This window comes from Zosterops lateralis (genome assembly GCF_965231275.1).
Source record: "Zosterops lateralis genome assembly, chromosome: 1".
Lineage (NCBI taxonomy): Eukaryota > Metazoa > Chordata > Aves > Passeriformes > Zosteropidae > Zosterops > Zosterops lateralis.
In genome coordinates, this window is record NC_139762.1 from 70,053,008 (window position 1) to 70,071,956 (window position 18,949).

General features: G+C 39.1%; 2 protein-coding genes across 2 annotated transcripts; both read right to left on the reverse strand.

The window, feature by feature from the left end:
* Nucleotides 1–827: 827 nt before the first annotated feature.
* On the reverse strand, nt 828–9,020 carry LOC310906479 (ovalbumin-like; the record flags this gene model as incomplete). The annotated part of the gene is made up of 8 exons (XM_083855796.1): nt 828–1,229; nt 1,977–2,132; nt 2,427–2,569; nt 3,346–3,463; nt 4,234–4,362; nt 5,653–5,715; nt 6,270–6,454; nt 9,011–9,020. 8 exons carry the CDS (start codon nt 9,018–9,020, stop codon nt 828–830), a joined length of 1,206 nt encoding a protein of 401 aa, XP_083711922.1.
* Nucleotides 9,021–13,221: 4,201 nt separating this feature from the next.
* On the reverse strand, nt 13,222–16,855 carry LOC310906555 (leukocyte elastase inhibitor A-like; the record flags this gene model as incomplete). The annotated part of the gene is made up of 6 exons (XM_083855909.1): nt 13,222–13,626; nt 13,776–13,943; nt 14,663–14,805; nt 15,127–15,244; nt 15,454–15,579; nt 16,688–16,855. The coding sequence occupies 6 exons, from the start codon at nt 16,853–16,855 to the stop codon at nt 13,222–13,224; spliced, it is 1,128 nt and encodes a 375-aa protein (XP_083712035.1).
* Between the last annotated feature and the right edge of the window lie 2,094 nt (nt 16,856–18,949).

Genomic DNA, 18,949 nt, shown 5'->3' on the forward strand with positions numbered 1-18,949 from the left:
TATTTTAAGCAAGAATTCAGACAACTCTTTTGCTTGGCAGTTCTGAGTCCTGGATCATCCAGATATCCATGTTTCAGGCTTTGAATCTATATTCTGTGACAAGACATAACTGCACCTAGACTAAGTTAGATCTCTTTGAACATTCTGAATTGGAAGGGAAACTCTCCATGACTTTGGAGAACTTCTGAAAGAAATTCAGTATTACGTGAGGTACTCATGGTGAGAAAACAGCTCTGGCCACGGTGGATATGTGCACCATTTCCCAACAGATAAGTTAAAAAAAAAAAAAATTAAAAATAAAATAGAAAAAATAATAATTAAAAAAAATTGCATAGACACCAATTAATACCCTGCATAGCAGAATCTTGTCCACAAGCATCTCCTCCAGACTGGGGATCTCCAAGACGGTGTTTTGGGAACTGCATGGGTTTGTTAGTAGAATAGTACCAGGGAATGGGATGAGCATAGCCCATGGCTTTCCACATAATGGAATACCAAAGACTTGGAGCCCTGTCTGCAACTACTTCTTTGAGTGAAAATCATTTGACCCCTTCCTGGCCTGTGAGGGCCTCTATTCTCTGTGGGCTTAGTCTTTGCTTGGCTCAATCAACACCGAAACCATACTGAGGAAGGAAAGAAGCAAACACACTTGCTGTTTCCTCACCTGCAGGTGTGTCTTTGCTATGGAAGCTTCAGGAAAGGGCATGACTTAGAGTAGCTTTTCCACTTGCAGAAAATATTGAAGAGGTGAGATTATAGTACAACACTAGAGTAAAGGGGGTCTGTTTCTTAGGGGTAGGCAAGCATTATGTCCAACCCTTTTATTCTTAGGGAGAACAATATCTGCCAAAGAAGACGATCAGATTGCTTGGGATGTGTTTAACCAAGAAAAGGAATGGGCGGTCAGCCCTAAACTCTTCAATCTCAGAGGAATGTTGGATGTCTTCTGCATCATCTGCTGGCCCAGGCTCCTCAGTGCCCTCTTCAGTGACTTCCACGTATGCCTCGTGGATGGCCTCGGATATCCTCAGGCCCTCTGCTGAAGAGATGCCAGAGAGGTTGGCCGAGGGGCTGAACAGGTCGGTCATACCCAAGGATGTCAAGACAGATGTGAGGTTATATTTCTCCACAATCCTCATGCGTGGGAGGTACACTTTTACTCTCTTCTTTTCCATCACCTTGGAACTGGTCCATTCTGCAAGTTTTTCAAAGCTGATTTTGCTCTCAAGCTGCAAAGAGAGTCAGGGAATGAAGTTCCTGGGGTGCAAATCCAACTTCTTCCTACCATTCATTTCTGTCAAGGCTATCATAAAAGTAAAATCCCAACCAGAAGGAAGCTTCCTTTCTGAAGATTCCTGAAGCTCATCCTATTGGCATCCTTCTGATATTGTATTAATTGCCTCTCCAGTACTGCCTGTGTCACTCTCTTTTTATTCAGTTCTTTACCAAATTAACACATCCCCCTTTGTCCAAGAAATCTTGTGTCTCATAAGGCACAACTCAACAGTTTCACAGCCTAAAAAATTAGTCAGCTTGTGAAAGATTGCAAAAACAAGGACGTGAAAATTTACCTACAGTTGGTAGCACCTAAAAAATTCAAACGTTTCTACATCTGTAATAACTCTACAATTTAAAAATATTACTGAAATAGGAGTAATTGTTCATATATTTTAGACTGTGTTGATTTTTTTTCCTTTCTTGAGTAGAGATGGGTAATTTTATAGCACAGCCCAAATATACATCTTTTTCTGTAGGGCTGCAGCAGCACTACGCTGCTTTACCTTCATTTTATAAAACTGAGCTCAGGACTCTCCTAAGAGGCTCTGCCTGAACACCTGGACAGATTTTGTGCTTCCCTGCCTGCCCAGCACAACTGTGGGGTGGGCAGCTGGGATCTCAATGGACAGCAAAAGGTCTGACAGCAGCCAAGCCCCACTGAAGTCATCGCTCTTCTGCTCGCCCTGCCAGGGCCATACCTGTGCCAGGCCAGAGATGTCATCAGGCAGCAGCACAAACAGGCTCAGCTCTTCTCTGGTGTATGGAAGCTCCAGGACCTTAATTTTGTCTTCAGCCACTCTTCCCACTTTGAAGGTGCTGTTCTGATGCATCATTTGCACAGGTCTGCTCTCTTGCTGCAAAAGCGGAAATAGAAAACCAGTGAGACGATGTGATGTGGGAGCAATCTTTTTCTTTGTTCAGACAAATGTATGAGGCCTTTGAAAGGCCAGGACTCGATCTTCAATCCTGCTGCCTTTGGAGAAGACCTGTGTCTCCATTTTTTGTTTCATCTGCTGGTTTGCTCTGTCAGACACAGCTGTCATAAATCTGACAGTGGGGCACCCAGGTAAATCACCCAGCCAACGGCAACAGAACAGTAAATACAATAAATACACATGTGACCAGAAGCCATGTCTATGCCCTTCTACCTCTGTCACATTGAAGGGCACTTCCTGAGTGTCTTCTTCTTTAAATGCAGTCTTCCATATCCCTTTGAAGTAAATGGCATTCACAAGGACCAGCGCAGTCTGAGGATTAACAGAGCTTGGTTCAAGGAAATCCTGGATCTGTCCTTTAAGAAAGAAGTGGGGCACAGAGTGGTAAGTTTCATAGCAGTGGTCTTGCATTTTAGAAGTCAATCAAGATACTGCTCCTTCACTTGACTTTTCCTTCTCCAAAATTCTGCACATGGAATTAAGGTTCCTGGGGATGATTTAATAATGCACTGAAAGACTGGCATCTGGCCAGACATTTCTGCAAGAAGACAGGTGGCTTTGAGAGTTAGAGATTCCCAGAAATTTTTCTAACCAGTGCTTGGAAAAAGGAAATATTTATATAGAAAAGAAGGAAAGAGAGAGGGAGGAACCAACACAGATTTTCTCTTTCTCAAAGTGTTTGTTTCTCACAATTCACTCTAGGTTTTTCCTCCCACTTCAACACAACAAATGCGCACAAGATTCTGAATCATTTATTTCCCACCGTCAGTTTGATGTGCATTACTTTGTTCCCTGGAAGCTCACTTCTTACCTATCCAGCACATCCTTGTAAAAATATGGCAATACTCTAGAGAAGATGAGACTAACCTTGCATGAGTAAATCTCTCAGACACAAAAAGTGTGCATATAAAATGTGCATATTAAGTGTGCATGTTGTCCCACCTCTGCCTTTGTCAGATGTATTTAAAACACACTGTCACTGCCACACAAGTGCAATAGAAATATTTCCACAGAAAATATCCACTAATACGGACAGGAGGAGGAAATTTCTCTTCTAATATTCAGTCTTTTCAGAAATTGCTAAAATACAGTGGTCAGAGAGAAGTATATTTCATAATCTTGTCTGACTTACCATTTGTCTGATTTTTCACCCAGGAATTAATGCGCTGTCTGGCTTGTTTTGATGCTGTTTTGAAGTTGACAATTTCTAGACCAGATCTGTACAGTTTCTTCATACATTTCGAGTAGATCTGTAAAGACACAAATTAATTGTAGCCAGTGAACTAGTAATTTTTAAAAAACATAAATATTATGAAAGTGAAATAAAATATGGCTAATAAGATTTTTATAGTGATGTCATGGTTAAAGTGTTCTCATTGCTTACTTCCTGAAATAATTTGCTAGAACTGGATCAGAAAAATTATTTTGTTTCATGACAATTTCAGATCTGACATCTTTACTATGTGACCAGTTAAAAGCATATATTAAAAATGTTTAAGAATTTCTAGAAGATAGATTGATCCAACCCCCCCTTTTATAGGTTTATTTTAGACTGTTTTATCATCTTTAGGTCCACTTTCTTTTTGTAAAGCATTTTTCCTTATTTTTAGAGATAATAAGTTTCTTTGATTTAGAATATTTGTATCTTTTGCTTTGAAAATGTGAAAGAAAGATTTTGACACTTTCAAAATTTGTTTTTGAGGTGAATTTTCAGGTGAAGAAATATGCCAAAGTCAAATTATTTTCTAAAAAACCCAAACAACCAATTAAAATGAAATGCTTTGGGGGAGCATGTGGGGAGTGAGGAGTTACATTTCTAATAACTTTGTCATTCATTTTTTTTAATAGGGCCATATTTTTGCCTCAAGTTGTTTTCCATTTAGACTATTGCCCGGGCCATGGCAAAGGGAAAAGCCATGTAAATCCACACCAGTAGGGACTATTGGATTAACTGGTCACCTACTCTGGCCAGTCCTCCTTGATTACAGAATTCTACAGGGTTTAGCAGGAGATCACTTACCGGTAGGATCTGATTTGTCTTTTCAGCATAGAGTCTGTTGGCAATGTGCAGTGAATAATTGGCTTCTGGTGCAGTGATATCAGACAGAATTTCTTTAAACAGTAGGTGGATATTCACAGACTTGCCACACTGAGTTGTTGATAAGAAGACAAAAATGTATAACTGTTAGGTTATTTTATGAGAAAGAGGATTATTTCTAAGGTACAAATAACATGGGAAAATACAGTGTTTGAACATCTGCAAATGAACATGTAATAAAGTCTAAGAGTTCCGTGGGAGGGATGTTCAGTCGAAGCAGCTAAGGATGCATAATTCATTCACAGCCTATGATGCCCCTCATTCTAGTGGTTAATTATTGAAATTGATGACTTGTCATAGGTACAAAGCCTCTAATTCCCAGGTGCTGCTTGCATTTTCATGACATTCTTTTGCAGAAGCTGCAGATGGAAGAAGAGAGCTAGATGGCAAGGGAGTCAGGAAGTGTTTTGTAATGCAGCAAAAAAATGGATCACCTGTCTCAAGTCCCAAAAACGGTGACACAGGCTAAAAGCACTTAAGAAAACTGCACAATGATAAACAGTAGGTGGGGCTTTTTTTGTTTTGTTTTGTTTTGTTTTTGTTTTTTTGTTTTTTTGAGAATAATTGTGTTGAACAGCTCCTTTCTAAATGCTTAAGGAGTACCTAAATACTCTAGCTTTAGATCTACCTTTATATTTTAAAAAACCTCTTATTTTTAAAATGCCACTTTGTGGCAAATCCCAAATGAATGAGGACAGACCAGGCCCCATGGATTTTGTTATCTTAACAGAGGAGCAGATTAACATGGGCAGAAGCATACAGGTGGTATCAAGGTACTGGGACCCCTCATGCTTCTCTTGGGGTAGCAGTGGGAACTGGAGGCTGGAAAAGTCCCTGTACCTTTATAAGAGTGTGGTTACTTTCCATCCTTTGAGGATTCTGGGCTCTTTTCTACTGAAGCATCTTCCTGTCCCACTTTGGAGTCTCAGCTGCAAGTCTGCCTACTGTACCCTGGCTCCAGGTACTGAGCCCTTTCAGGGCCTGTACCCCATCAGCACTTGCAGGTGTGGTGTTCAATACACCAAAATATACCCTGGTGCCCAAAGCATCCTATCCTGTCCTGTCACTTGCAATGTGTGCAGCCTGTCTTCTTTTTCTGGTGATGTTTTGGGGGTGTTTTTTTGGTTCCTTTGTTTTTGTTGGTGGTTGTTTGCTTGGCATTTGTTTTGTTGCTGCTGTTCTTTGGGCTTTGGTGGTTTGTGGTTTTTCTGTTTGTTTTTTTAGCTCACATCTTTTAGATTAAGCGAATTAGCAAAGGTTTGGCAAGGGGTTAAAACTACTAAAAGCACAATCAGAACAGTCTATTCTCAGGAAAAATATGTGAAAGAAAAATCAATGTACCTTAGATTTCTGTATCTTGGTCTGGGTACTTCCAAGTCCTGCAATTTTATCAAAGCGAAGAACCTGCAATTGAAGGTAGAAATTAGGTATATGAAGTCCACTGACAGTCACTGATGTTTGTGTTAGAACTGTAGATTTTCACTAACCAAGTCTGATTAGTACATAGATGAACCAAGAAATTTCATGTGAGCTTTAAACTGGGCACTCCACTGAAAATTTGTGGTTGTGATCTTCAGCTTAGACCCCTTCTTTTCCAGTTAATGACATTATCCATAAATCAGGTATAGCCTTACAGCATTGTATTTATGACTATGACTATTGTTTTCTGAACATTTTGTCTTTTGTATGTTTCAAGTTGTCCTTTCCACCTGGAAGGAGTCAGGTCTCTGAGATAATACAAGCTGAAGCAAGACACCTGCCTTAACCATCCTCCAGAACTGCTCTTTCTTAATGAAAACCAAAGACTGTTCCTGCCCCTCATGGGGATATGCAATAAGTGGAAAGTAGCTCCAGAATTTAGAAAGTCATTCTTTTGCTAGGCAGGTTTGGAAGATAGAAATGGATAATCTGCTGCCTCTGGGATCAAAGAGAGTTTGTACCCCATTTATGTAACTTACCTTCTCCATCTGATGCTCGGTGTTATTTCTTGCTCCCAAATAGACCATGGCCAAGGCTGCAATCATGCTCAGGGGGCAATAAATAATGTTGTCGTTGGGATGGTGAAATTTCACCTCTTTGAATACATCAAAGCAAAATTCTGCATTTGCTGCACTGATGGAGCCCATTGTGAAATCAGCGTTATCTAAAGCAAACAGAAATATGACTTTATGGTCACAATATGTAGTGCTTGTTTTAAAAAGTACTGCCAATAGCCCAGAAAATGCCAGTTCATTGCTAGTTTTGTGATGCTGAACCCGTGAATGATGTGAAGCCTACAAATTCTGCAACAATTAGAAATATTGTAACTCCTGATCTATTTACATACAAACAGGTGATTGTTTTCTTTCAACAAGTTACTATCAGTGAGATAGTAGCTTGCATTTGCCTTTTACGAGATAGAAAGTTTTATCCAGCCCTCAATATGATAACCATAACATTGAATGAATGAGTTTTCCTATGGCCATCCAGAGGGCTCTGAACCGTGTTTAAGACAATATAGACTTAATATTTCATTTCTTCTGTGGCTGCTCTTGCTTTTTACATCAAATGTAGCCAACTCACTACACTCTTTGTGTACTTCTCACTGTTGTTTAGTACAACCAGCCACAAATTTGGAGGTTGCTTTTCTGTAATTCATAACAATAATAGGAGTGAGTTGTTTGGTAAGACAGCTCCTTAGATGCTGACATATAAATTAAGGGTTTTCCTCTGGTCCTGTTTCAGACATTTTATCTCTGCTGATGCTTTTTAGCACTATAATGCATATATATATCTACACATATATAAATATATATATATATAATATATGGATTTTGTCAGGGAATGAGATTGAGAAAAGAGAAATACCTTTATTCCCAATATTAAAATTTAAAAAGGATAGTTTTAATGTGACAACAGGTTTTAAATGAAAGATAACTATTTCTACTCAATGCTGTGGTGCAAAAGCCACATATTTTGCACACCTAAAAGTATTTGACAGTCAAACAGTATAAGGTATATTGAGAAGTCAAGGCAAAAATACTGTATATGATGTCTTTTTACATACCTGTCTTATACTTACCTTAAGGCCCTTAAACATAATATCTTCTCTTTTTTTCCATCTTAAAGAATACAAATTAGGAATTACTTTTTCTTGGAGAAATACTTACCCTACAAACTTCAATGAGGCATGTAATGATCCAGCTTGCCAGCTGGACCTAAACAGCTCCCTGAGCTGTTGGTGATATATATTGCACAATTTGAGACACTCCCACTGTTGCCTTCAAGGAGTCATCTTTTCAGTCACTGCCTTTCGTCACAACCTCTTGATTCATTGCACCTTGAAACATTGAGCAAACCAATGTTAAGCTGGTATTCTATCTGCAGCAAGTCAACCTTTATTTATTGAAGTGAAACCCGATTTAAAAATGAATTATTTAACCTCTTGCTGTAACCTTCTCTTCTCCTCAGTGGTGAGGCACTGTCAGTGCTGCAAGCACTGACACAGTACTCCCAACAACCAACCATGAAGTGAGAGGTAGATGTTGGGCTAACTCTTGAAGGTCTGGTAGGTATGCAAAAACTCACTGAAGTATCTATGCAGTGGAACAGAGGGAAGTTCCTCAAGAATGGTAGCCATCCGACCTTTGCCAAAATAATGTAATTCCAAGCAGAGTCAGCTGCAGGATGGTCATTCTATTGAGAGGGGTTTGAAATGAATTTTTTTCCATTTTAGAACAAACTCAAAACCTTCTGTTTAGTTTTCAAGACTGAAAGGTGTTTTGGTCTGACAAAATACAGAAATATATTCCTGGAGTGCAGAGATTGGTGTGGTGTATGGCTTGTCCTGGTTAAAAGCACAACCACATCCAATTCTCTGCCTAGGTGAGAGTACAATATTTTACCTGATACCAAACTATGAAAGTCTACAGCTTAGGCGTGCAGGAGAAGGGGAGAAGGGCTCTGAGGAGAAAGCACATTTTGCTAAAACCTTGTTTTGATGAAAACATTTAAAGCAACAATGTTGAGATGACTTAGAGGCCTGAAGATGGGCATGGAAGAGGAAGAGATTTGAGGAGCAGTCAGGAATTGCATATTTCCTGGGCTGTAAGCTTGACCCCAGAGTATTCAGGCATTCAGAAATTTAGTTAAACCAGCCAGTGGTATTTAAAGAATGACTAAGAGTCAGCTTTTCATTTTCATTCTGTGCAGGTCATGGCAACAAGGCCCATGGTACTTGCACAGGCCATTCCCATAGATCTTCCAAAGGTTGTAACTATGGCAGGTGAATAAACTACAGGATCTGTCTACAAGAACATTCATGGTCTGTTAGACAACCATAATGCACAATATAAAATATGATTCAATTGTAAAAAGCTATTACTCTTTATTAAATAATAGACTTGATGAGCGAAGTAAAGTAACAGTAAAGAAACAAATCTGGCATCTGCAAAGGCCATAGGAGTGTATAATTGAAATCCAAATTTGTATGTCACAGAGCATACAGCAGTAGGTGCACCCTCTGTGGAAAGGAAGGGGGGCTACTTTACCCTTAACAGTGTTGTTTGCCTTGCTGAAATGCAGGGATGTATGTGCAGAACCTGATAATTGGACTGACTTTTAGTTTCCCATTTGAAAATGAGGATATTAGGATATTATGATATTATGAGCAGCAACGAGGATGGGAAAACCTGAAGATAAGAAGGAGCTTTTCTCTCACCTTGTTCCATGCTCCCTATTCTGTGAGCTGTGCTGTTGTAGCTTTTACTTTATCCATACTTATCAAACCATTACTACCTGAAGGCACAGGTTTTGTGTGCAAAGGGCTGTCATGTATATGACTTTTCCTATTCTCCCATTTTTATATATTCACATTAGAGTTCCAGCTATCATTCAGCAGTTGCTCAAACATATCTTTGAGATTTCCATGAGGAATTTTCCCTGAGCACCCACAGTCCTTTGTATGCTATGGTTCCATTTGTTTGTGTGGATTCCCATGGAAATTGTCCAGGAAGGACAGAAACAACCCTAAAATGGCTAAAAAGGCCATTCCTTTGCATAATGTCCAAGATTTTCTTAAAAAACATTTTGTTACATCAAGTCTTCTGGAAAAGGGCATGCAGGTGTTTCTCTTTTCTTTTCCCATGCACTATATTTGTCTTCTTTGTATACTCTACATTTCGTATGCCTACATATGCAACACACTCACCACAACAGTTTCTGTGCACAGGTACAGTGATTGAATGTCTGAAACTGCTCAGTTTCTTTATTATGTAACCTATCCTAATGTGAAAAATCACTTTGCCAAGGCAGGTAAGATGGTTTAAAACATCCAAAGTAGAGAAGCTCATGGAAGAAAGAAAGTTTGGTTCTGACAGTAAGCATGGATGGGGCCAGCACAGCTTCTCCAGAAATTAATCTGAAGCTGCAAACTCTTGGGTTAATTTCGAGGGGTTTTAATACCTCAAGTGTTAGTGCAAAAGTGGCTCCAGAATCAGCCTGGGAGTAGCTGCAAATTTTGATCAGCATGGGCAGTCACCAACAGACACCTGCTCTTTTGTAGCTTTGCCTTGTTAGGGCATTTGACATGGGGAAAACAAATGGTTCTCCTGAAATTCAAAAGCTACAAGTGTAGTACTGCAAATAAAACAAGACAAACAAGTTTAAATCTGTTTCATATCCATGTTTGTCCCCCAAAAAGGTGAGCAAGGATTCTGCTGCCTTAAGTGCCTAGACCAGTACATGGTGTTTGCCCCTCTTCCCTGATCCTGGCACAAACAAGGAGATCCAGGAGCTGGGAAAGCAGCTCTTCCCAACATTTCCCTGTTCTTATTTTCACATTTAATTTCTTCTGGTTTCTCAGGAACTATTGGGCAGTGTTAGAGAGAAATGTTTGCGCTTTGGATGGCTGTCTGCATCACACAGACTGTGCATTATACTGTGCCTGAGGGCGTTTCTTACTGGGATTATAAAGAACCAGGAATTGCTACTATAAAACCTTCTACCAGTTATATTTTGAGGAAAATAAACATTAGTCTTCTTCACGGGGAGGAAAGGGGGGCAGAAGTGTGACTGGCGATCCAAAATCTTCCTTTGCCCTCCTTGCCTATCCATTGCAATGCTTTTGAAGGTACAATAAAATATTATGTTATACATCAGTACTAAGAAACTGTTTAAAGGAAAGCAGTTTCAGAGAAAAAACTGAGGAGAGCTGCAACCATCAGAGAATAAAGGTCAGCGGAAATGTGAATATGTGAAGGGTTGGTCAGCAATCAGACTGTGGAAAGACACAGATCTTTCTCTTGTGGGACAAATGTGTGCTACCTTTCCATGGATCCTCATGCAAACACTATTTGACATATTTTGCCTTGCTCTTTGCCAGTCTACACTTTTGTAGGCTGTTATGTGCTGGCATGGCTCAACACTTGGCATCGAGCCTGTCCCTGGGGAGGAGGCAGTGAAATGCCCTGCAGGGGTATGTCTGCTCCAGGCACCATTTGGAGTTTCCAACTTTGCTCTCTGCAAGCTCTATTGCTTCTCATTGAACTTTTACAAACTACAGTATCCCACAGGAGAAGCATTTGCTGCCAGAGTGGAGAGCTTACCTTCTACTTTTAAGTAAACGTCCCTGATTTTGTGGGAGCATTGCTCTCCACAGTAGGAGCTGCTGCCACTACACCAGAAGCAGGAGGCTACTTTCCAACTTTTGGTGTTTTTTACTACGTTGTTTGATGTCTTGTAGATTTAAATGGCAATAAGGGAAAAAATTGCATAAGCAGAAGATAGGGATTTTTAAATTATATTTTATCCTGTATTTTGTTGCTGGTTCTGAATTACCCAGATAGCCCCAAAGTCGTTGTTTTGGGGTTTTTTAATTATAATACAAAAATACTTCTGCCATAGTAAACTAAGTTACATCCTTGCTTCAGCCACACCTTCTCTTTTGCTCACACACAGAATTCCTCTTGTGAGGCTTGGGCTTTTTGGGATAATATGTTAAAGCACTTGCCTTTATCACATTAATTCTTTTTCTTTTGCATTTTATCTGAAATTTATAGGCCTGATTGTGCTAATAAATTCTAATACTGTTCATTTTTCTTTTAACCTAAGTAATTTTAATTGGAGATAAACCAGATATACACGAAATTCCAATGGCAGTTGTTGAAAAACACGTATAGCTGGTTTTTGCATACTACGTTTATCAAAGAGCTAACAGGCTGTGGTTTGTGTTTTCTTACCAGCTAATTGGTATGAAAACTGCGTCTCTACAGGTAATTTTATTATTTCAGGCTGTATTTCATACTGCAATTGCAGCCATATGAGGTATCTGCAGACTGTGCTGGGTCTGCTTTATTTAGCAATTCAATCTGTGTTGAGTACTGTAATTTACTGTAAATTTTCCTGCACATCTCAGCATTTGGAAGAGACCTTTGAATCATCAGTTCTACAATAGCACCAGTATGCTCACAGTGTTTACTTTCTTCCCATCAGTGAGTAACAGGGAAAGGAGAAGTGAGTCATCAAAGAGTGAAATATTTTTCCCATAAAAGCAAGTATTCTTCATGCATCTGTGGATTTTGGACATTACCTACTGCCAGACTGGGCAGGCTGCTCCCTTCCTGCGGTCCTGTGCTATTCCTTCCCACTATCTACTCCACAACATCCAGGAAGTGGTTTAGGGAACTAGATCATAAGCAAGAAAACTAGTTTTACCAGAAATTTTCCTCTTGATTTGCTTCCCAGAGAACTGCTCACCCCCAAGCCAGGCAACTAATAGTGGTCACGTAAAAGGGGAAGCAGGTTCAGAGTTTGTGTACCCTAATGTTGAATTGTCCAGTGCCTAAACTCAGCATGGTGAATATTTAAAAGTGGGAGGAAGACTTCAGTGTCATTTATATTTTTGGAAAGAATTACCATTATTTTTACTTACTGTATTAGACTACTCCTCCGTTCACTTAATTCTGCAGACTGCTCCATTTAATATTTAGTTTGCAGTGGGTTTATCATGATAAATAGTAAAAATAGTAAAAAAAATAAACACAGAGTACCCATCTAAAAAAAAATCAGTATGATTTATTTTTTTTAATGTTAATGATGAATAAAATAGCTGGAACAAGAAACTCATGCTGCCCGAGGCCCAAACAGACCTGGCTCTTAGAAGTGAGAATGGCTGATCATTACTCAAAGTTCAATGTGGGAATTATGTGTCCCGTTCCAAGCCATCACAGAGCAGGCCTTTTCAGAAAATTGTTCCATTATTCTGAAACATTTTTTTTGTTATGTGGAAGTTGATGAGGAAGTTGGAGAACTTGCTCCCACATACTGGGTTTTTCACCAAAAAAAAATAAACAATGGATCTGCCCTTCTTAAGAGCAAGCAAAATTACACCAGAAAATCTTTTGCCTTCTCTGCTCTCTGAGAATAAACCCTGAGAGCTCCAGTTTGAAACACTGCCCCCAATCAATATTTAATAGGAGGCCCCACAAAGTGGTACTTTCCTTGAGGCTTTAGGTAGATAAGGCTAAAAGAGACCAAGTACCTGGGGTTATGCTTTTACTGCAGATGCCTATCCTCCGGTCTACTTCATGGGAGAGAATGTATCACTTAACTTCAGGGCACTAAAGTCATGGGTAGGAAACGCTCAAAGTAAAATTTCTTTGCAGATGTCTCTAGAGGACTACAGGTTTTTGGCAAATACCTCATAGTGTATTTTAAGGTAGATGTCATTTTCATGAGGCCTCCTAAAAGTAAAAGATGCCTAAGATTCATGGGGTTTAGGGTTTTATCTTTAATTGGGTCTTCTCAGATAGTCTTTTTATTTACAGCAAACTAGACTTTAGGCTGAAGTCCAGAGAAATGTCTTTTGTTTGGTCTTTTGTCCTTATTGCTCGCCAGTTGGGATGTAAGTGGGGAGAAAAATCTAATCTCCACTTAAGGAGAGGAACATCTTCCAAAGAAGAGAATGGCGTTGGTTTGGTTATGTCTGATGAAGAAGAGGAATGGATGGTCAGCTTTGAACTCACAAGTTACTGGGCAGCACAGAGGCATTGCAAGAAGCCCCGTGGAACAACCTGCTTCAGTGCCCTCTTCATTGACTTCCAGAATTGTCTTCTGGATGGCCTTGGACACAACCAAGCCGTCTTTCATAGAGATTCCTGACAAATCAGCTTTTCCCCAGTCAAAGACATTCATTACTCCCATCTCCTGGAGAGTGTTATTGAGAACATAACTTTCCTCCATCTTGAACTGGGGCAGGTACACCTTCACTTTCAGTGGTTCCATCGTAGCCGAGCTGGTCCATTCTGTGAGTTTTTCATAGGTGAGGGCACATTCAAGCTGTAGGGTGGTATTGGGAGTAATGATTAACACCATAATGAATGAAAGGAAAGGAAGTTCAGTTTTTCCCACTTGCCTTCTGACCACACTGGAGCAATGCTAAAGTATTGCTCTCTATGTATGGTACTAGAGAGAAAATGAAGTGTTACCTGTTCTAGGCCAGTAAAGTCCTCACTGTCATCTTCAGGAAGAAGAATGAGCATGCTCAATTCATTATTGAAATATTGGAGCTCTATAACTTTTGTTTTCAGTTCCTCTATGATGGCCATGTTAAAATATCCTTCTTGAAACATCATCTGCACTTTCCTTCTCTCATTCTAGAACACATGAAACATATTAAATGGAAAATACAGAAATTACCATCCTGGTTTTAGTTGGTTTCAGCACTGGGGTTAGAGTTCGGCTCAAAAGCATTTTTTAAACTGGTCTTGTAGCATTGATATGTTCCTCTCAACTGTAGTCTCAATGAGGTTATCCATTTTATAAACATAAAAACTACATTTCCCTTTCTAATGGTGCCAAATTACTTTACTCACAACTTCCTCATTACATCTTTCTTTTTTCTGGTGTCAGATGAGGAAACAGATCCATCTTATGCAATCATAAATTAAATTCTTCATGAATAATGTATACATTTCCCTGAGATAATTTGTCTTTAGTGCATTTTTTTTTCCTGAAGGCACACACTATTCTGTTTATAAATAGTAGCAGAGAAACAGAATCTTCAGTTTCAATCTCAAGAGTAGATTATTTTTGAAACAGCACCCCTAGTTGCAAAATCCCCAACAAAGTCAGTGCATGTGCTTAGTAGATTTAATCCAACAAGGATCTCAGTTGCGCAAGAACCACCTCTGATGTGAATTGGTACAAACATTTACATATTTAGTTAGGAAAATGGAGAGAAATACAGCCTTCTCTTGTTCTCACTTAAGACCACTTGGGACAACAGAGAGGAGAACAGCCCCCATCTGTTATTAAAGGAGACAGACATCTGACCTCTATCCCCCAGCTATTTCAGTTCCTGCCCATACTGTACCTTGTTCAGGTGGAAATACATTTCCTTAGTGTCCTCTTTCTTAAATTCTACTGCCCACTTTCCTTTAAAATATATGGCATTGACCAGGACAAGTACAGTAGAGGGATCAATAAAACCAGCAGCAAATAGGTCTTTGATTTTACCTTTAAAAATAATGAATTAAGAAGTATTATTACTTTGTTCCAGCAATCAGCTGATTTTGACTATTAATAGTTATTTATTTTAAAGTGACAAGTGGTATAATGCTGCCAGACAAAATATAAATGTTTATGTACAGCTTTGGAACCAAGGAAGTCAAGGCAACTTTTGTTCCCCTTACTACATCTATTTCCAATTGAAAATAAAAAATTAGTGCAGGTATTTAATATATAAAAATCTTGCTATCTTTGGAGAAAAACTAGAGAGTGATATTCCTAAGTGGTTCAATTGTAAAGCAAAAAAAATTTGTGCATGTTTTTTGTTACCTTTTGTCTCATTTTCAACCCAGAAGTTAATTTTGTCTCTGACTTCTTCTTCAGTGTATTTAAAATTTACTGGTTCCAGTTCTGCTCGATAAAATTTCTTTGTGGAATCCAAGTATTGCTGGAAAGTAAAAATTGCAGAAGTTTATTGCAATGCGATGATTTTTATAAGACAGAGAATTTCATTGTTTCAGTATAGTTCCATGCAGTATATCAGCAAGAAAGAAATTAGTAAAAAAGGCATATGTCCCTTTGTGCTTTCTGATGGAAAACATTCCGCTGAGCTCCTCACTCCTAGGAGCTGTTATAAGCGTGATCTTGGTCACTTACCTGGAAGAATGGATAAGTAATTTCTCCAAAGAGCCTGTTGGCAATGGTGAGACAACAGCCTGGTCCAGGTTCACTGACTTCAGCCAACAGAGACTGGAACTGGGAATGGACTCCTTCATCTTCACACTTCAAACAGGAAAACAGATGTTTCATGGTAGGCTTGAGCTTTCCTATGCAAAGTTGGACCTGAGGGTGAATTGGAGCCTCTCTCTGCATGAGAAACCCTACTCCACCCAGCTGATACAGGCACTGCAATAAATGCACCAGGATACCACCTCCTATTCCCCCTGTGCCACATCTACAGAAGGACAAATCAGTTCCCTGTCAGGCCTGCACCAATTCACCTCCAAATCACACCATATCCTGCAGTGATGTCTCTGTGCAGAGTAAGCAAAAGGCTGCTGGCTTAGACACTGGGAGAAGCAAGCTCCAAGGTGCCTTTGGCATGCTCTATTGTCAAACCGTTGCAGGTGGCAATTGAAGCACTTATCACATTTTAGATTGGCACTGCTGTTTTGGTTAGAAACCCATAATGAGAAGGCTCACCTGTTGATATGTGTGATCTCACAAGGCCTCTTAAATAAGTAATAAAGGAACAGTAATAAGCAGGTCGGCAAATCTAGATGGAGAGGCTGATCAGCTCTGCTGTGCTTTCTGATTAAGTGATTGTCTTCAAGGAAAAAGGCTGGCAAACTGGGTCCTGTTGATCCAGCTTAGAGCTGCAATTGTGTCTTACCTCCTCAGAAGAGTATCTGTTTTCCTGTCTTGTACTGCTCAAAACTTCTCTGAAATGAAAGACCTGCAATGTAAATGTTGGGTAAATGCAGCTGAGTGAAGGTACTTCAAAGCTAAAGCAGTGTTGCAAGCCTATCCTAAAACACAGCCAGACATAGTCCCTGTGGAAAGGCCTCTTTGTCTTTTAGCATTAAAAAAAAAAAAAAAAAAAAAAAAAAAAAAAAAAAAAAAAAATTTACAAGTAAGGAACTCTTCTGAACTCTGAAAATGCAGGGATACCTCCAAAACACTTTCTTTAGCACTGATGCATTAATTGAACAGTCAATTCAATTATAATGCTTAGTTTGAGTAATTTGATATTAGGAACAGCACAATGTATTTTTTAAAAGGGCTCTCTATGTGCTTCAGCCCTTTGGATTTTTAGGAACTGTATCAGATGGTACAATTAGCCTCTTGGCTCATATCTTGCCACTGTCCCTGTTTCAGAGCAAAGACCCACCTTCTCAATCTGCTCAAGTGTGCTGCCCCTGGCTCCGAGGACAACCATTCCAAAGGCAGCTGACAGACTTAGTGGGGAGAAGAAGATGTTTTCATTTCTTTTTCTTTTTTTCAGCTCTCTGAAAAAGTCAAGACAGAACCTGGCATTGGCTGCACTGAGAGAGCACATTGTGGCACTGTGATCACCTGAAACAAGGGTAAAAGTAACTTAGGCTTCTCATCCTTACACCTGCTGTGTTTAGATGCCCTGATGAGATTTTTTGCAATAGCTTGGCAGAATTATTCAGCACTTCATGGAAATTTCCTGTTCATTGCATTTGGGATTTCACAGTGAATCTGGAAACCAGCATCCTGAATAGCAGAAGAAGCACATTTACAGGAACGCTATTCTGAACTGATCTGTTTCTCCAGCTCATGCAATACCTTTGGCTTTGCCACTTAGCCCTAACTTTGTCCTAACCAAACTTCCTGCTCAGTTTATAGACTGATCTTTCTGCCTTGAGTCCTCCATGGATAGCATTTATTAATTACACCCTTGATCATATCTTACTCTTTGTTTCTCTCTAAAAACTTTATGTGTATTACTCAGCTGTGCCTCACATACTGTGTCCTCCTAATGCTGGTTGCTCAACAAATGTTTGACAGAAAATGGAACTACAGACAGACTCACTTAGTAAGATTTTGAACAGAAAAACATTATGCATTAGGAGAAAATTTCAGACATTTTTTTTTTATCTGAACCTTAAACTCCTTTTCCTGCAGCTTGAACTCCTTTTCCCAAATACCCTTCAGCTACAGTCACAATTATTACAAGCAGATCATCTTGAATGTGCTGCAAAACTCTTCATATCTTAGACATAGAACAGAGTTCCTTTCTCATGAAAGACTTTTCCCAGTATCTGCATCCAGTAAAGTGTTGTAGAAGCATCTGATCGTAAGTCCAGTGTTTTAGAAATTCCACTATTTTAAGACACATTTGGTTTGATTCTTACTGAGTCTGAATAACTTCCTCCACACAAGTAGTAAGCATATTTTCCCTATTACACAAGAAAAATGAAATTATCTATATAAACATTTGAAAGATAGAGCATTTTAGAAGGACTATGCTCTTATAAATTACCAGTCTGGGTCATACAGAAGTGGCAAATGGTTTTAATCTTCTTTAAAAGCACACTTGGAAAGTAGAAGTTTAAAAGTACCATTGTACAAGTTAAGTACAGATTTATTACACAGCCCATACATTTTAATGTAATCCAAAACATTGCGTAGCAACTTGGAAATACTGTCACAAAATATGTCACATGCCATACATATGTCAAAGGAGGTATGTATATTACTGATGGACATATTGATCCCTAGATCCTAGTTCTGACATTTAGAATTAAAGATCATGGAGATACTTACCTTCTCCTAGGGACTGACAGTATCAACTTGACAGTCAAGCTTCTTGATGGAGCTTCTAGAGCAATGGGATATAAAACCATTGCCACTCCCAGTGGTAGCATGAATTTCACTCATGACGAATCACATTCCTGTCTGTTGCAACCAGTTCATATAATTAGGAGACCTGTTGTGGAATTTTAAATTTTTCCATATCCCTAGGAGTTTGAAAGAAGTCACAATTTTAAATGCGTGCTAAGATGTAAAAAATCTTAGTTAAAAAAAAACGAAAGCAAACTCCTAGAAACAAAGGCAATTTCAGAGGGTTTTTTCACCTGTAAAAAAAAATAAATGCTAAGAATTTTGTTGTGTTTTGGCATGAGAAGTGGCACCAATGAATGCAACATAGAGTTTTTGTAATAGAAACAATTAAACTGCTATAACCAGCCCACTGATTTAGTCCTGGGCTAAACTTCATCCTAAGTTTAGCCCAGAACTTCTCATTACTCCTGTTTTTGTCAATGTCTCTGAGGACACCTGATCATTGTCTCGTAATGCTCCAGCAAGGCATAAACAGCAGAGACAGAGCAACCTACTCATAAGAAGTAGTATATTTCTGGTGTTATTTTCCTGAGAAATTATCTTTCTTCACATTCAGGTTGATACGGTGTGTGGGTGGGCAAGTTTTCACATAAATGCATGCAAGCACTAACAACACTGTTTTGTAACAAGTACTTAGTTATCACTACTAAGATATATTTACACATCAACCCAACTGGATACTAGGCTTCTCTGGTATTTATGAAACTCTGAAGGCAGTTTCCTATCAGTCACAAAGTACTCATGGATTTAATTCTCTTTCAGTTTGAATTTTCCCATAGCT